Source organism: Diadema setosum, chromosome 9, assembly GCF_964275005.1.
Source record: "Diadema setosum chromosome 9, eeDiaSeto1, whole genome shotgun sequence".
Classification (NCBI taxonomy): domain Eukaryota; kingdom Metazoa; phylum Echinodermata; class Echinoidea; order Diadematoida; family Diadematidae; genus Diadema; species Diadema setosum.
Window position 1 is genome coordinate 10,421,470 of NC_092693.1, and position 19,563 is coordinate 10,441,032.

Genomic DNA, 19,563 nt, shown 5'->3' on the forward strand with positions numbered 1-19,563 from the left:
ACAACACGCAGTCACAAAGTTGGAAGTCTGAGAGCGGAACTAATTTCACATTTTGTGAGCTCTTTTGAAACCAGCAAGTCTTCCGCACAATTTGAAATATCTTGGTGATAATTTCTGATGAATTGGGGGGGGGGGGATAATAATGTGTTTCATACCATCTTTTGGCCTCCACTGGAATTCCAGGATGTCATCAGTATGGCCCATGAAAGAGTGTATGGGAGCACTAAGATTGGATTGGGACCACATCAACAAATTCTTTTCTCTCTGTCTTAGCTGAGGCATGGTGATGGTCACAATACCATCACCAAACGGCTGTAGGGAAAGACAAAAGGAAATGGAAACAAGAAAACATCAACATCTCTAGTGGTCAAACTACCATTACCAAATGGCTTTAAAAAAAAAAAAAAAAAAAATCAGTAATAACTCTGATGGCCACAATACCAATGCTAAATGGTTACAGAAAACACACGCACACACACATGCACACACACACAAGAAAATATTTGACTCCCTCTAATGGTCGAAATGCCAGCATCACACAGTTGCATCACAAGCATGATGAGAAAAATGCCAAACTAGTGGTGGAGATTTGCACGTCAAAATGTTTCAGGCTAATTTTGAAAAGACTCAAAATAAAACAGGTTGTTTTTTAAAGCACCTTGGCTATAGCTATCAACATTTTTTGGGTTTTTTTTTTTTTTTCAGCTGCTGCTCAAGCAGTTGCTCTCTTGTAAGGGTTATAACATACCCACTGTACTTGAATAAAAAGGCCTTTACATGAAAAGAGAAAATCTGTTGCATAAATGTAACTCTGAAGGTTATCAGAGCCTGCTTTTTTTTACATGTTTTTGTCATCAGTATTTTGACATATGAGTATGAGTATACATGTATCTTCCTCCCAAAGGAAGATGATTGTAATTTTGGAATTGATAAATATATCAATTCCAAAATTACAATCATCTTCCTTTGGGAGGAAGATACATGTATACTCATGTTTATGATGTTTATGAGGATGAAAACAAATGATAATGACAATGATGATGATAGCACACAGTGATGATGATGGTGATAGTAAGAATGAACTGAATAATGTGGATAAGAGTGACGATGATGATAGGGTGGAGGTGGTACTGTTAAAAACAGTAAATCTTAAAGTAACTTAGTCTACACATTTGACAGAAGAACATAGCAGCCAAGCTCAACTTACCGTGTATCTCGCCTTCCACTGTGGGGCGTCAGTCCTAAACTCAAGAACTGCTTTCTGTTCGTTGGTTACATCCCAGATCTAAAATTCACAAAAAAGTCACACATAGGATATGACTGAACATACCAGTTATTACAATTGTAAAAGAATGAACATGAACCAATCAGAATATCAATGACAGTAGCAAGAAATACTGATAACAGAAGTAGTTGCATACATACAGGTAGTATATAGTATTACCGGTATAAATAGTACTAGTGGTGGTAAAGGTAGTAGTAGTAATAATAGTAGCAGCAGTATTTGTAGTAGGACAGTAGTAGAAGTAGTAGTAGTGGTAGAAGTAGTAGTAGTAGTAGTAGTAGTAGTAGTAGTAGTAGTAGTAGTAGTAGTAGTAGTAGTAGTAGTAGTAAAAGTAGTAGTAGTAGTAGTAGTAGTAGTAGTAGTAGTAGCAGCAGCAGCAGCAGCAGTAGTAGCAGCAGCAGCAGCAGCAGTAGTAGTAGTAGTAGCAGCAGCAGCAGCAGTAGTAGAAGTAGTAGAAGTAGTAGAAGTAGTAGTAGTAGTAGTAGTAGTAGCAGTAGTAGTAGAAGTAGAAGTAGTAGTAGTAGTAGCAGCAGTATTAGTAGTAGTAATAGTAGTAAAAATGATGATGATGATGATGAAGAAATTACAAAGTTTAAAGGGCTTCTACTTCAAATAAGATAAATATCTGTAAAAGTTTGATGTTAGTACAACAGCATGGATATCTTTCACAATGAAACTGCAGCCAACACTTTAGTAACCCATTTACTGTATACGCCAAATACTTCGCGAGGTTTTTATTTTCGCGAATTTCGCGAGTCGGGTGCTAATTCGCGAAATTAAAGACACGCGAAAATATTGACTCTGATCCCAATGTGAATGTGACGTACGCATGTACATTTCTCCGTTCAGTACAGGACTCCACCATTGCGAATTTAACCACTCGCAAAATCATCGGGATTTCCCGATTCCGAAAATTTAGACTCGCAAAATATATGACGTATACAATATTATAATATACTGTTTAATAGCTGAAAGTTATATAAGTCTTATCGCAATAGATCTTCTGGCTCTGATCTCAATGTGAATTCTCCCTACAGCTCTACCAAACAATAGAGAGCCTGAGTAACACCTGTTCTTCAGGGCTACACATGAGAGCAGATACCAAAATCCAAACATAAGAAGTGACAAGAAAAACTTCTTGTCCATACCTTTGACGAGCAGTCCTGGCTGGATGTAATGAGATGTGTTTCTCTCACCGGGTCCCAGTCCAAGGAGTAGATTTTGGACAAGTGGGCCGAGATGTACTTCACAGCCTGATTACCTTTCTGTTTCAGGATGAGAGAATAAATGCCATCTAAGTCAGGATGTAATACTGTAAAATCAGAAATTTTTCCTTTCACTTTAATTTCATGAGCGCCAAGATTCGTGACATGAAAATGCACACAAAAGTTCTTCTCCACACTATATGCATTGAATGCTGGTGGCAATGCCAAAAGTTTATGGCACAAAAAAGGCAACCAGCTCCAATGCGAAAACATTTGAAGCGGCGAATATTTCTTGCTTTACAGCAGTACACACATGAAAATAAGTCATTGAAGGGTATGCATACATTTCTTGATCATCAGCACTCACACTGAAAAACATTCTAGGCACTATCATACCTCAAGATGATGTAAGTAATATAGAGTATATGTGTATGATGCCATGTAATTACTTTTAAAAAGAAAGTGATAAAAACCATCCTAAACCTATGTTTGATGCATTTAAAGCAAGATGCTTCAACAAAATAGTAATATCTTTTTCAAATTCAGTTATCTGTTAGGTCAATCATAGTAGTCATTACTTTGATGTTTTGCATGTTTGGAAAGATTGCTTGCATCACTAACAACTGATAGGTGACTGCCTTTGGCATTCCAATGCCTATTGTCATTAGCATCCAGCATGGTAGTTTCCCTGAGTTTTAGGTATAATGTCTATCAAAGGTGTGAGATTACTTGCAGAAAAAGTCTGGAAAAATCTGAAACATATGAAAAAAAAAGTCTAGAAGTGCATTAAACTGTGAACATTTCAATGCATTTGAACTGAAAAAAAATTCTGAAAGAAAGGATCAGAGCAGAAAAAAAAAACAAAACAAAAACAAAAGCAAATCTGAAATCAGATTAAACTCTGAACTCTCACATCCCTGGTCTATGATAAAGAGCTGAAAAGAAAAAAGAAAATAACATGTGGACCATGCCATGTTGATTACTAAAAAAAAAAAAAAGAAAGAAAGCAAGAAACAAAAAGAGATAAGATGATATTTTGGTTGAATACAACACTCCTTCCAACTCTTGAGGATTCAGTGGGTGCAACGCGGGTCCTCCCTCTTACCCTTTTATCCCACAGTCTGATGTCTCCATCATGGACTGTTGCTATGCAGTTGGCATCCTTCTTGTTCCACCTCACTTGGCCTGCTCCAGCTGCCATCAAAAAGTAGTAGAAGGCAACAACAGCAACAACATCATCAAAATAAACACTGTACATTCTCTTCAAGCTATTCTGACCTTAATCACATGAATTCTAAAAGTACATATATTCAACTATTTACATATAATAATTGATATGATTTATATAGCGCCAAATCCACTCTGCAGAGTGCTCTAGGCGCGGAAGGAAGAGAAAGTGAAGGAGATAAAGGCCATACAAATATCAAGTACATGTAATGAGTAGTCAAATTGAGGCTTTAAACAAGTGAGTTTTTAGACTGCTTTTAAAGGAGTCTGATGAAGAACAATTTTTTACAGCTGAAGGTAAGTTATTCCATAAGGTGGGAGCAGCATGGTCAAAGGCACGTGCGCCCCATATTGTAGTGAATCTTGGAATTATCAGAGAACCGGAGTTGGATGAGCGTAAAGATCTAGCAGAGATGTAATTATGGAGTAAGTTAATGTTATACTGAGGAGCAGCCCCCTGAATGCAATGAAAAGTCAAAAGTAAAATCTTAAAAATAATGCGATCTTTGACTGGTAACCAATGAAGTGATTTCAAAATAGGGGTGATGTGAGTGTGCTTCTTGGATAGTGTGATGATGCGTGCTGCCGCATTTTGAAGCCTCTGTAGCATGGAGAGCTGAGTTTGTGGTAAGTTAAATAAGACAGAGTTTCCGAAATCGAGCCTAGAGGATATCAAGGCATGGACTAATTTTTCGGTAGTAGACAATCACTGCTCAAAAACTTAAAGTGCCAGTTCAAAATAACAGCCTCCTTTTGCTACGGGCACTTTTACTTTCCCTTGAACATTTATTCTTCTAGAAAATGGCATTTGGAATGATAGGTGTGCGCATATGCGTGTTTGTGTGTGTGTGTGTTCATTCTTGCTGATGGTACAGCACTGTATTTCAGCTCACTCTGTCTAACATTCAAATGCAGTAGTGAGAAAACCAGTGTGTTTAACCCATTCAGAATCTCCCTTTCAGTGACTACAATGAAAACCACGTTTTCTGTTCTTTCAAACTACTGGACAGCATCCAGGGATTTGTCTCGTGACAGAAAGGTCTTCAAATTTAAGAGAATACTCCCTTTCTCTTTCTAATATGCTTACTTTCTATCTCTTTTGTCATTCACTAATTCCAAGTTTTCAAACAAATGCTTTTATCCAGTTAAACACACACACACACACACACACACACACAAGTGAAAGAAGATAGGTATTGAGTGAGCAGACAACAGAGTCGATCCAAAGGGCATTGTGAACCTGGGAGGGTCTTAACCCATTGCAGACAAGTCCCAAATATACTCGGGCAAGTGTCTATGGGAAATGCATGTTGTAGCAAAATCAGCCCGTCCTCAATGGGTTAAAGAAGTGAATGTCATATATACAGTCAACCTTTCTTGTAAGTTGACCTCGCATAAATCGAATAATCACCTCAGTCGAAGGTCTTATCAAGTCCTCTTCTCTTTATATTCTGTTGATTATAATCCCTAATATTAAGTCGAATTTTCTCTACGTCAAAGCTATTTCTTCAGTCCAAATAGATTCGACTTAAACAAGATTGACTGTACATCTCTTCCTCCTGAATATTTAATTATTAATTCTCCATTCCTCGAATAGTTATCCCAAATGATAAATGCAGGTCAAGAATCAAGGCTGATAACAATTTTTATAGCTTTCGGATTCCACTAATGGAATGAACAAGCTTGGGGGGGGGGGGGGTGGGGGGCTACCAGTTTCCACTGCTCTGAGCACGTCTCATGGGCATTAAAATGGATGGCTCTTAAGTGGAACTCATACAAATGGGTCAAGCACTGCATTTCTAGCTGTCAGCACCCTTTAAGCTATAGGTGATTAAGTACTAAGGTTGCCAAGAAAATAACTGCAAACGACAGAATTAGATGGACTGGAATATTGATTATAAGAAAACAGCCAGACAGACAGACAGATAGATAGATAGATAGACAGATACATAGACAAGAGATTAATAGATAGATAGATTGATAGATTGATAGACAGACAAACAGACAGACAGACAGATAGATAGATAGATAGATAGATAGATAGATAGATAGACAGATAGATAGATAAATAGATAGATGTAGATAGACAGATAGATAGACAGATAGACACTGAGATAAATAGATGGATAGATAGACAGACTGACTGACAGACATACAGACAGACAGATAGATACATTCTTAGATAAATAGATGAATAGATAAACTGAACTAGATGAAAAGAGAAAGCACTGAACTTACCAAATGTTGAAAATGACTGAGAAGGCTTCTTGGGTTCTCTACAAGACAGGAAATGAAAGTCATATAAAATTCATCATTAGAATGTGCAACAACTACATCATAAAAAAAAAAACAAAGAAGAAAAATCTCCCTGCAGCTTAATTGAAAGCTCATATGGTAATACCAAAGAAATGTTGAAAGAACTATATCTTTCCTATATTTCCCTAATTACTTTAACCCAGATGTCATCTGCACAGGTGCTGACATGCTATTGACATTCAACTACTGCCAGTTCTGATACAAAATGCTATTTTCACAGAAACTGGAGAAAGGATTCTAGAATCCTAAAAGAGACTTCGAAGTGAGACAGTCTATTAAGATGCCACATTCTGGTTTTTTTTTTTTCATTCTACAAGTATTCCTTATTCCAACCACATCTCAATGATATTGATATCATCCTAAATATCGTGAAAGCTACACCATATGAAAGCAGTCTTCCAGATGTTTAATCATTCTTTGGTAAACTATTCTTCAATTTTCCCTGAAGAAAAAAAAAAAGGCTGGCTCCAAACCTCAGACTCAGTTCATGATGCAACACTGCTAGACTTGCTTTTAATAATTGCTTGTAATTTGATCAGTTTGATGATGCTGACAGTCTATTGAAAGAAGTAGAGTGAGACAAACCTCACTAGCAGGCAGCAAATCATTAACCCTTCTGGAACCTCCATTCCAAAACACCACTGATACTGCACACAAAGAATTTGCTTGAAGAAAGTAAAGAGTTTAAAGCCAAAACATAGTTCTTGGATGGGTTCAAAATTTATTTTCCACCATTTTGGATCCTGCCTGCATTACATCATAAAAGGTCTAGTACAAAAGTTACCTGGCTGATGCGATTTGCTAGGATGATGAGTTGTTTCAGAGCATTTTGAGATCAAGTGTCGAATAATTTATAATAACACAACTTTTATTCCAGAAGGGCCCTCCCTGTTCAGCACTGTGGGGAGGTGCACTTGCAATTGTAACCTGTATACAATTCACACTAACTGGGAAGATCAACGGATATCGCTGCGGCATGATTTGTCAATTATTATTTAATTGATTATGAAAAATTATGTAGAACCACTATGAGGTAAGCTCCGAGATTGTGAACTTTTGGCCAATTTTGTTTGACTAATATTTAGCATTCTCACCCTTACACAACTGTAATCATGACATCAGTGTTATTTCACACATTTCCCATGCATACAGGTACATTCTTTTAGCAAATAATCTATGCTTCTGCAGGCAAACAAAAATTATGTTTTGGCTCTAAGTGAGGACATTTTTCCAGTCAAAGTACAAATGCATGCTGCAGTATGCTGCACTGTGGATTGTATACACATTTCAATCACTGGAACTGCACACATTTGATTTAGAAACTTACCTTGTATCCCAGATGTGGATATAGGTGTCAACCGAACAGGTGGCCAGCAGGTTAGGGTCATACATAGCCCAGTTCAGATTGCTGCAGTAGAAACAGACAGACAGACAGACAAACAAAGAGACAAACATGTATTGTTACAAAAATTGTCAGCACGACACAGTATACCCTGAAGGATGTTTTCAGTAACTGGTGGAAAGAAAAAGTGGAAAAAAAAAGACATTTATAGCCTTCTATTGTCAAATAAGAAATGAAGAAGAAGAAGAAGAAGAAGAAGAAGAAGAAGAAGAAGAAGAAGAAGAAGAAGAAGAAGAAGAAGAAGAAAAAGAAGAAGAAGAAGAAGAAGAAGAAGAAGAAGAAGAAGAAGAGCTAGGGGAGGGTGGGGCAGGTAGAAAACAGAGGTGTCATTTATTGTACCATTCAAATATAATTAGATATTGTACTGACAACTCATTCTTGTTCTACAAATATTCATGCAACTAAAATGTTTGTATTGCTCTTGTGATGTGTCATGTAGAGGGGAAGAAACACTGGGTCCAAAATTTCTCTTTATACCAAGTTTCTGCTAATGTCAAAAAGGATGGGATAGTTTTGGTTGAGATGGTGCTTCAAGTTTCCAATTTTTTTTTTAAGATAATAAGGAGAAACCTCATACAAAATATGAAAGAGCATAATTATTATTCTATAAGGAACTAAAATTCATTTGATGACAATTGGTTTTGAAATGACTGAGATATCCAAAACAAAGTGATTCTAATAAAAGGTGGGATCCACCTTTTACTAGGATTGCTCTATTTTACTTTGTTTTTGGATACCTCAGCCATTTTGAAACCAATTTTCATTAAATAAACACTGAATTCCTCTTAGAATTGTATCCTCTCTAGCATTGCACAGAGTGATTTCTAAGTATCTCCGAAAAGTTAAAAGCTGCATCCTCACCTCAACCAATACTATACCCTTCCTTTAAGGTTCCTAAATTTAGCTCTCACCCTTTTTTCCCTCTATCTCTCCCTCTCTCTCTCTCTCTCCCTTCCTTCTCTCTCTCTCTCTTTGATTCATTCTAAAATCTACATTTATACACTTTACATGCTATTACTTTCAGTAGTTTCTCATCTCCATCATCCTCTTTTCTTCTATCACACATGATTAGGTTTTCTCCATCCTATGTCTCTTGTACATGGTTTGTATCTGTCTCTTTCCACTTGAAGTAATTATGGTGCTGCAGAAATGCAGGAGAAATTGATATGGGCATGTGAAACTAAAATGTAAAACATGCACACACACAGGCACAAACACACACACACACAGAGAAAAAGGCTTGTATGATCATGCACCCACACACAATCACATGCCATGCCTACACACATATTCAGATAACAATAAATGTACTCACAAGTACACTTGAGACACATACAAAATGTACGAATGACTCTCATTACAACAAAGTCCTCGGGACCAGCAGTTACCTTTTGTTATATCAAAATGTTGTTATAGCCAAACAGTAAAGTATATAAAGACATCAAAGTAGATAATAATTTTGGAACCTGAATTTTTACTTCATTGTATCAAGAATTTTGTTTCAACCATGTTAGTTATAATGGGAGACCACCGCATATTTGTACACACATACATTGTACATGTGTACACACAAACATACACACATTCTTTTTCTCTCTCTCTTTCTCTCTCTTCTCACAATCTTTTACATACGTATGTACATCTTTCTTTCTGTTCATATTTTTGAAATTAAAACAGAAACTGACAGACACAAACATCTTTTCAGTTATGCAACCACTGAATCTCAACTAATCTACAAATTTGTCGTTTCTCACTCGAGTTTGAGGTAACTTCTTCATATTGATATAACAATTGCAATTTGATACTTGGCAAGGTGCATTCTCTTTTTATTTTAGCAGTTCACAATCTCATATAAAAAAAAAATGAATTGTTGTATCAATACATGCAGAACAATGAATTTTCAGGCAACATATTGATATACCAATGTGTTCTTTAAACATACAGCAGTGCATTGATGATGGGGTGGTATTTTCTGACCAGGATTGAAAATAAATCAGCAAAAGGTAATGTGGCAAAATTCATTACAACATTTTTAATCTTAACATCAACATTGTCCATGCTCTAATGGAAACACAGTTTTTATAATCATGTAAGAAAAAAAAAAATCTTCCCAAATCTTCCCCCCCCCCCCACGTCCTTCTGATATTCTAAGCAGCACCATGGGCAACAAATAGTAAGAACACTGTACATGTATATGCCATGTATATTTTGCAAATTTGCAATTTTGCAACTTCGCGCAATTTTCCAACATGAGAGATCAACAATTGCAAACAGCATGCTGTGTTCCAGGAGGCAATATTTTTGTGAGATATTTGGTTTGCAAATATCTGTCGATTTGCAAAATTCATATATATTCTAAACATACTGCAAATTGTACAGGGTACTGGCATACAATAGTCAGTGAATATTTGAGCCAAGTAGCAGCTGAGATCTAGAAGGCATTTAAGGGAAGATTCCCAAAACACATGAAGGAAGCTTCTAAAGTAATACAACCAATGGAAGTTTGACCACTCAATCAATGGGTATATATTTCAAAATATTATTTTTCATCCATGTGCTCAGTGAATCAAAATGTTTGAAGCCACATTATCACAAAAACTTACTTTTCTAAGAATCAAAAGAGCACTGTGTGGACTTATAGTCTTTCTAAAACGGCACTGAGAGTAAAATTTGCAAAGGGTGAGGAGAGTGCATTATACTTGACATAGAAATGAGAGATTTTTAAAGTTCATTGCTCTATGCCACTCCACTACTGCCATACAATGCAAATTGTTATACAGTTCATTTCCGGAGAGAGCAGCACATGGATTTAATCATTTCTTTTTATTCATGACTTTTAAAAAGGACTGCTCAATTTTCCTCACACTTTCACTGAGTGTTTCACAAATCTTTCCGCATTTACTACTCTACAGCTGGAATTCCAACTTCTCCTTTACCATTAAACAGTATAAGAAGCTGATACCCTACAAGCCCTCCACTGGCAAACTTTGAACAGACTGCTCAATAATGTAGAACTGGCAAATGGGAGGGGGGAGGGAGGTGTTGCACAAAATACACTGAAAATATGATGATTTAGGAACAGGAACTATCAAAGCTACTTTCAGCTTAAAACATTGTACATAGCAATTAAATTTTATCATGGCATCAAATATGGCATTACACTAAAACTGCATATGCCATCTATTTCACAAAGTTTTGTTTTGTTTTGTTTTTTTTACTTTGCAAATTTTTTGCCTCCTCATTAATGGGACATGCAAGGATACATTTCTCTGTTCAATACTGTACTCCATGGATCAGGAATTCAACTACTCGCAAAATTGTTGGCAAGTCCTGATTTGCAAAAAAATCAGACTCACCAGTAGTATGGTGTTTTACAAAAGTACAAGTCACATGACTGTGGCATCACTGGCAGGATACTTTTCACTAATTCCTAACATAAACATTTTAACAACTTCACAAAGTCCACATGAAAACATTTACTTTTCCATGTCTAACTCATAGCAGAATGGTTGACAAGTTAACAACCACATTCAATACATGCATGAATCTTGGCTATGATCAGGCATAACATGCAAACAGGCATACCCAACATCCATTTTCCACTTCCAGAAGAAATGTTTACAACTCACATTTTATCCAGAGCTGGCATTTTTCCAACTCATATCTGTTACAACCAACATTTTTACCCCCTGAAGGCATAAATCTCAACCTCTGATATTTTGCTATCTGGCTTTTTTTGTTGGTTTGTTTGAAACCCTGATATTGTCATACCAAACCAATATGCCATTTTGCTTTGCTTTTGTTATTAGATTGTTTTATAATGTATTCCTTTATAGAGCATACTTACATGAAATATGCACCACATCACTTTTAAAGATGAGATCTACAATTCACACACAAATTTGAGCCTTCTGTGACTTCAATGTGTATGGGCATCACAATTAAAAACATCATTTTTTTTTCTTCCTGCTTTTCACTCTTACTGGAAAAAAAAAGCAAATACTTGGAAAATAAATAAAAAAAAATGTGAATCTGCAATCATACAGACAAAAAAAAAGAAAGAACTTTGTATCATAAACAAAGAATGTAGCAGGAAAGCTGCTGAAAGCTGCTTATCTAATAGTGGCGATCTTTGCAGAATATTCATCATAGGCAAATGACTCCATTTCAAATAAAGAATACATGAATTGTTACGAACGGATCATGGCAATCCTTTACTTCTGCGATTAATGACTACTAAGTGAAATGGTTTCTCATATCTTATCAGCAAAGGCATTGCTAGTATTAATCACACATAGAATTGTACACAGCAGCAATGCTCAGCATACATTTTGCAAAGAACATTCATGTTTGGTCTTGCGTGACACATCCTACCAGATATGACATCATCTAAACTTCTGTTAAAGAAATAAAATTTCGGACATCTCACATTTGTCTAACCAGCTCAAAATGCAAAATTTGAATTTGAATTTGCAGAGTAGATGGCCTTATGGAGTGTTGTGTGATTTACTAGATCACTGGTACAGCCAAAAACAAAAAACAAAAATGGAATCAGCATATTAATTGTCATAAATGAGATCAAAGAGCAAAACTATTAAAGTTTCTCTTAAATTGCAATAACCTAAAGCCTTTACGCCTCATAAAACACTTATGCCATTTTTTCTCTTTCCAGCAGTGACAAGCATTGAGCTCAGGGTTCTCTGTCTGCTGGCGATAGTAGGAGCATAAACCGAAGCTCTTTTGAAGGGGATGTGAGCCCCCTTCCTACCTGCAGATAGAGAGGGCAGTTTATGCAGATCTTCGTCGGCAGGTAGAGCGCCAGAGTTCTCACGATAACTGTCAAAGAAGTGATCGACTCTAGAGGCACCATCATGAGGCAGTCCCCTGCGAGATGATGCAGTTGTCTTGGGGCGGGGCGTACTCCCATCTGCCTTCTGCTTCTGTTGGACCGAGCGACTGTTGTGATGGTACGATGAAATGGAAGATGAGCTTGGCTGTCGCAGGCTGCTGCTCCCGGCTGGTTGTCCCAAACCGTTCTCCGCAGTTTTGGGGAGCGAGGAGCTTGAGCTGATGAGGCTCTGACTGGTGCGGAGGGATCGCAGCTCACTGTGCATGCGCAGCGGATCCATGTCAGCCCAGAATGGAATGAAGACCGCTTTCTGACTGGACGATGAGTTCTTGGTAGACGATGATGCCCCACCTTCTTGGACCGAATTCACCCGTGGAGACAAGGATGACAGTTTGTGTATGGAACTCAGTGAGTTTTCCCAGTTCGAGTTCACCCCGAGCGATGGACGAGCAGCGCTGTTTTCCTGCCAGTAGGGGGCAGTTTTCGGTCGAGGTTTTTCTGTCCTGACTGGCGTGGCTTTGGTCCTTCCTGGGTCACTAACAGCAGAGTTACATGTGGGTCTCACTCTGTGTGGATGACTGGATATTACTACATGTACATCATCTTGTGTGTCTTTAAATTCTTCTTCATCTTCATCACTTTCTGACCCACTTTCAATTCGACTCAGCATCCCCTTAAAGATCTCATCTGCACTCCTGCAATCTTGTGGACCACTTGCCCAAGAGCCCAGAGTCCGCGCACGCAACTCTGCTGGCGACTTTGGCCGGCGCTCAAGGAAGAACCGCAGAAGTGCCATCCTCTTGCTGTACCTGCGCCGACTCTCCACCCTCTCGCCGTACATGAAGCATGGTGCAGTCTCCTCGGGGCTCGAGAAGACCTCACTGGAGACATTTCCACTGCAAAGGGCGATCTGATCCAGGAGGTCTCTGACGCGTCCGATTTTCAGGTTCATGGCATGCTCCGCACTCTGCTTCCGCCGCGCGTAGTACTTCCTTTGCAGTTCGAGTCGCCTGCTCTCAGTCAGGTTTTGGCGCTCTGCCACCTGTTCCTTGCCAGTGCTGTAGCTTTTCTGTAGCTCCTTCTCCAAACCATTACGCTTTGGCATTCTCAGATGAGGTGGGGAAAAAAAGAAGTCCTCACACAAAGAGCTGACCGGAGTCCTATTTCCAATCTTCAGCCTGTTGGTTCACCTATATCCACACTGAGGCAGTCTTGGCTCATGATTCTATCCTCCTGCTGATAACAATATTTTACTAAAAACAGGAGAAACGTATGATACTAAGCTGAGGTGGGTTTTTTCAGTCACCTTTGACTTTCCAATGCCCATATAATGCACATCATTAACTAGCCTCTATCAGAGAAGACAAATGGTTCATTAATTTCCAGGAAAACTGACGCAAAGAAACGAGTCAAACACCTCCCTCTTTGTCTGTTCTCTTTGGCAAAGTACAATGGCAACACTGAATGCTGAATACTGCCCACCACTTGACATGAAACATTCTAACTGACCAGCACTGGCCGACCTGTGAGAATTACACAAACTGTTGTCCCTCCCGTATCAGCCATTAATCAGTTGACATGGAAGACGTCACCTAATACCAGGCTCAAATGACCACTAAGTAAAGAGCCCAGCTTTGTTGATTTACATTTCCTGCCAGTTTAAGGGCTCAACTATCTCCCTCATTAGTCAAGTAAGTTTATTCAGCGGGGGTCAAATGCTGATGATAGCAGTCCATTTGTAACCATGACAACTGTTTGCCACTGCTTACATTGGCAGCCTCGCATCAGATTTTCAGAAGACGCAACAACAAACCATTCATTGGACATCCTCATGGTCTTCAATGAGGTTCATTCACATCTCTTCAATATTATTAAGAATTATACTTATTGACTTTCAACTTACAGGACACATATAATTCAATATTGAGAGAGTACATGATACATAAAATGAATAGTCTATCTTTTCTGAAAACATCTAGCATCAGAGAGATATCGTTATCTCACAGTTCACACCTTTCTGTTTGATTTGTTACGAGATGAAGGGGAGAAAAGCACACTGCCACTTGCCATCAGTGGTGATTTGGTTACTGCAGGAATAGAAACTTGTTACAGCTCTATATTCCTTATCATTTACACTACAGGTCAGTAGAAGGGCATGTCTTCATACAAAGATACAGAAGTACAATGCTGTTCACAGAGAATGCCTCTACACTTAATCTTCAAACAACGTGGACAAAGATTGTAATCATGAACAAACTTTGTTAAACTCTGTTTCATATCGCTTTATTTGTCTTACAGTGTATGCACCATTATGCTATTTAAAGTTTTCAAAGTTGTGACTTTTAGAATTATACTTAAATAGCTGAGTTTTAAGTTGTAACAAGAGGGAATGGAATGATTGTAAGTGCTCTTCTCAGGCAGTGATAAAGAAAAGTCTTGTCGCCACAATACTTGTAATGAAGATATGCAGACTGATCCAGCTGTTTTTATATGCATTAAAATTAGCACTTTCTTTCAGTCATGCTCATAGTGCTAAGCTGATGAAACAGGGTTATGTCACATGATGAACAGTGCTACTGAAAACCAATCAACACGAAGACACCCAAGTTGAGAACCAGTTCCATGCACTTCACAGTCGATGCCTTCACAAGGCTGCCATCTTAAATTCGCAGCACGGCTCATTTAAAAAATTTCACAGTTGGTCTCAATGAGTCAATGTACTTCCAATTCACAGAGAGGCTACACACAAACAGTGACGTCCAGATGTATGCTGCTATCCACACATTAGTTCTCAAAGATTTTGGAGTTGAATAAATCCATGCTCAAGGAACACCATGCACTGAGCATTTCACGTCGGACCATTCTAATAGGAACCTACATCCAACATGTACATCACAATTACAGAGTTCAGTTAGATTTGCAGGGTAAGCCTTTGACAGGTCCATCAGAAACGAGTGATTACACAGCAATACGACTGATACTGAAAGGTTGACAACTTCACATCAAATTCCTGTAGCCACTTCCACTAGCATCAATGCACTCTGTCTCCCCTCATCTGGCTTAAACTTCTTCAAGAGTCCAGAGACGCTTATAAAATCCTCTGAAACAGATGACATGGTTTAGCCGAGTTCCCCTGAGATTTTGGTCCAATCACATCGATTTTCCTCCGTTCTGCATGAGTTCACTGGTGTCAAGATGTCAGAACACTGCCAGCAGTATCCCGGCAACCTGATGCCCGAGTGGTTGACCGGTGTATATTTCAGACACAGAAATACTCTCAAATGTCATTCCACAATTGGGATAATACCCTGGACAAATGAAATCTCCCACTTGAGACTATGGACACACTAGGTTGCATTCTTTCTTGCCGCTGTGATTTATGCGATAAGAATCATCGCAGTCTGGGAGATGATCTCCAGCGAGTTTTCCCCAAGCAGGAGTTTTTGCTTTATGGCCTTCATCCAGGGGTAGATGTTGGAAATTGAGAAGACATCAGTGTAAGGGGTCACGAGGGAGAATGTTTGGATTCCCATCATCTCCTCCAGTCGGGCATGAGAAAATTTGTCTGTCTGGTACATGAATGCCAGCATGTCTCGGCAGCTTCAAAATCACACAAAACACAAGATCAAAGGCATGGCTTTGTTTTTCTGACGTTTCTCATCGATGACAAGTGTGACGGATTTCACAAATCGTTACTGGGACCGATCTTGTACAAACACCGGAGTAGACCAAAAGCCAAATGTCAAAAGATTTCCCTTTGCTTAGAGATGATCCGTGGATGGATAATGCAATCTTCATCTGACTGCAGCATGGGCATACATGTATATCTCCCTTTTCTGTCTCTTTTTTTTTGGGGGGGGGGCAAGAAGGCTGTAGTTGTTGTCTTAATCACCGAGGCCACTTCTGATGGATGGATCCAGGATCTCACTTCCCATCTTGGTGTCCGGATGAGGTATTGTAAAGAATTAATCAATCTTCAAGGCATCATTTTTTAACTGCTCCAAGGTCCCATTCCTCTCACACTCAAAATAACTCAGACAGTTTATACCATCAATGTCACCTGCGGCTATATATACCTGCCCTATTAAAACTCATCGCGGTAGTAATTCAGCCCAGGGCAGTAAATGTCAGTCCCCCACATCAGTAAATGTATAAACCGCTGCAAACATCCATCCAACATCTGACCCTCATGATGGCACTTGAACATAAATCTTTAGAAAAGCAAGATAGATATTGATCTTTAAAGGTGGTGAGCTGGCTGCATCACTGACATTTGTACTCCAGTCCTAAATGAACAGTCCAATCAAAGTCTGCTGCCATCAGTCAACTCTTCAAAGTACATCAGTTTCATTGATGCCATCACGCAGTAGTCTCCAACTGTGGTTCTCTCTTTGTCTAGACTCCGTGGTCGACATTCACAGTGCAGTAATGATTCAAATTTGTCTTTTCTTTCATTTTTGGGAATTCCAAAATTTCAAATTCATCAACAAATATGAAGGAGGGAATCCAGCATCAGTCAGAGCAGTGCAGGCAGAATGAAGCTGAGATTAATCGCACTAATCTCTGCTCTTTTAGGCCATTCACGTTGGTCATCATTTCCCCTTTGTCAATCAGTGCAAACTCAAGTAGATAAATGAAATGTATTCCATCTCCATTCAAACAAATTTGTCATCTTTATTCAGACAATTTCAGGCAGAGTTGAAACGATGGACATCATGGCAGCTGGCATGCTTCAAGGTGTAAAAAAATTTCTCTGGACTTGACTTTCACTGCCTGTCAACTAATGGTGGAGTATGTTTACCCTTCCAATTTGACACACTAGAAGTACCTCTATCAATCAAGGACAGTATTTCTCTGTCCCCTGTCAGTGAAAGTGAGTCTAAAACCACCTGTGTACTCCATTCATTCTAAATTTCTGTAAGAGCTGTATTGTTCGATGAACAATTAATGCGGAACACTTAATCAATATACCATGGGCTCCCCTTTTGGGCTGAATAGTAATTAAATCTGGGCCTATTGTGAGGATTATGTAATGAGTCTCTCTCCATGATTGCTACCTTGACTGAGAGTTTTATTGGTTGCATAGTTCAAGACTCTCTTTCATGGAAAGGGGCTAGTCTTTTGATTCCAAACAATCCATGGCAAATACGTTTTGAAAAAAAAAAAATATAAAGAGCAAGTTGTATAGAGCCAGTTTCGCCTCAGCATGTTGCTCCTCATATTACAGAAGAAGCCTATCATCAGGGCACAAGCATGTTTAGAATATAATTTTAAAGGAGACCTCTGGGTGATTTTCAGATTTTTACATTTGAACGTGCCGATAAATTACTTATACTGAGTACAGAGTTTCAGAATTTATGGTGATCGAGTTGAGGAATAAGAATGTTTTCAAAATTTATAACAAATTGCAATGAACACAGTTGATGACATGCAGCCTCACCATAAGAACACATGAGTTGGGGCTCAAGGAAACAGAACAAAAGAAGAAGGTATGGATACATTCTACACAGGTGAACTTGTCAATCAAGCAGTATTGTAATGGAATTACACTGCCACATTTCTGAAATATGTGAGGCTCCTATGTCATCAAGACTGTTCAGATTGTTCAGTGTAATTTGTAAAAGATTTTTCAGAGTATTGGTTTCTCTGCTCAAAGACCACGATAAATTCCACAAATCTATACATGGAGCTGTCCATTTTACTACACGATGTGAAATTATGAAAATTGTCGGGAATGCCCCTTTAAGTGTTTTAAAAAATAGGAATCCAAGATAAGAAGGTATTGTTAACACCCTTATAGTAAAACATCTGGTGTATTTTAGACTAATTATGGGAAGTGATAAAAAGTTAATATGGATCACTGACAGTTGGATTTGTACATGTAACATGATAATTTAGCTTTCATTCATATTTTTCTACAAGTAAGATGGTTTTGTGACTATAAACCTTATATTAAAAAAAATAAGGGAAAAACTCTGATTTCTAGAGTAGGTCATAATATGATGTCAATGATGTCATCACTGCAAAGCTCTCTCATTTGTTTGTTACAATTTCAAATTCAAAGATTTTGGTGACCCGAACAGACTACCAGAGGAAAAAAAAAAGTTAGTGTTGAGCCCTGATATATGAGCTCCTGGATATCATTTCTACAAGCATGGCTTTGAAACAGAAGGAAAGGCAAAATCACAATACGAACAGGAGTACTCCTCTACAGTATGATTCTTTTCCGCTACCAGGGTATTAAAAGAAAACAAAAAATACATACAATACTTGATTCAGTCATTAGTGTCTCAGTTGCTAAACAAGCTGGTCTGATTGCTGTCTTCATATATTCTCTTCTCTCCTCTCATTTATTATCATTATATATCTCTCTCTCCCTCTCTACCCCCTCCCTCTCCCTGTCAATTCTCATTCTCTCTATCTATCTCTTTTATATGTCTCATTATCTTTCTTTCCATCTCTCCCTGTCATTCCATCTCTCTCTCTCTCTATTCATCTATAATTGTATTAATGATGAGATGAACACACAGATTGCTGAATCTACATCACAGTGAGAATCTCTTTTCCTGTTTATTACCTCCGCCAGGGGAGGTTATGTTTTTATCGCTGTTGGTTTGTTTATTGGTTGGCTGGTTTGTCCATGTGAAAAATAAATTAAAAAGTTGTGAACAGATTTGGATAAAATTTACAGGAACGGTTAAGAATGATACAAGGAACAGATGAAATTTTGGTAGTGATCTGGGAATTATTGTGGATCTTATGAAGGATTTGGCAGGTAGGGTCAATGAACTTGGGAGTTCAAGCTGTGCATTTTTTGAGGTTTGCATACATGCGCTGAAGTGTGTGCTCTAGTTCTGCTAGGGCAAGGTGCAGCTGGAAGTTGATGACATAACAAAAGGCTTCTATATTGGGAAATCAGGCTATTTTCAGCATGCATACGTATGGGTGGAAATCACTGATCTCTACAGAAGAACAAGATCAGTGGTGGAAATGAGCTGCTTGGTGGAGGTCTGTGCTCTCAGAGTGCTTTTCTAGTTCCCTATTCATGATATGCTCAACAACTTTGGAAGATTTGATCTTACAAAATCTCAATGATACCACTAATCTATCTCTCTAGTCCTCCTCCTCCTCTTCTCTATCCCCCTCCATCCCCCCCCCCCCCCTCTCTCTCTCTCTCTCTCTCTCTCTCTCTCTCATCTCTCATGTTGCTTTTCATGATACAATGCTCTTTGATTTTTAATCTGTTTTCCACATCCCTTTGTTTTGGGTTGACTGAGAT

The 19,563-nt window shown here is 38.4% G+C and overlaps 1 protein-coding gene across 1 annotated transcript in view; it reads right to left on the bottom strand.

Moving 5' to 3' along the window:
- The window catches only part of LOC140232661 (GATOR2 complex protein WDR59-like), a 64,220-nt gene that overhangs the window by 32,190 nt on the left and 12,467 nt on the right, over positions 1-19,563 (bottom strand). Inside the window, exons 5-10 of the mRNA XM_072312768.1 lie at positions 7,361-7,441; positions 5,956-5,993; positions 3,596-3,684; positions 2,434-2,550; positions 1,208-1,285; positions 156-312 (exon numbers count right to left, since the gene is read on the bottom strand). Of these exons, the coding sequence (XP_072168869.1) occupies positions 156-312; positions 1,208-1,285; positions 2,434-2,550; positions 3,596-3,684; positions 5,956-5,993; positions 7,361-7,441 (560 nt within the window). The remainder of the gene's footprint in view (positions 1-155; positions 313-1,207; positions 1,286-2,433; positions 2,551-3,595; positions 3,685-5,955; positions 5,994-7,360; positions 7,442-19,563) is intronic.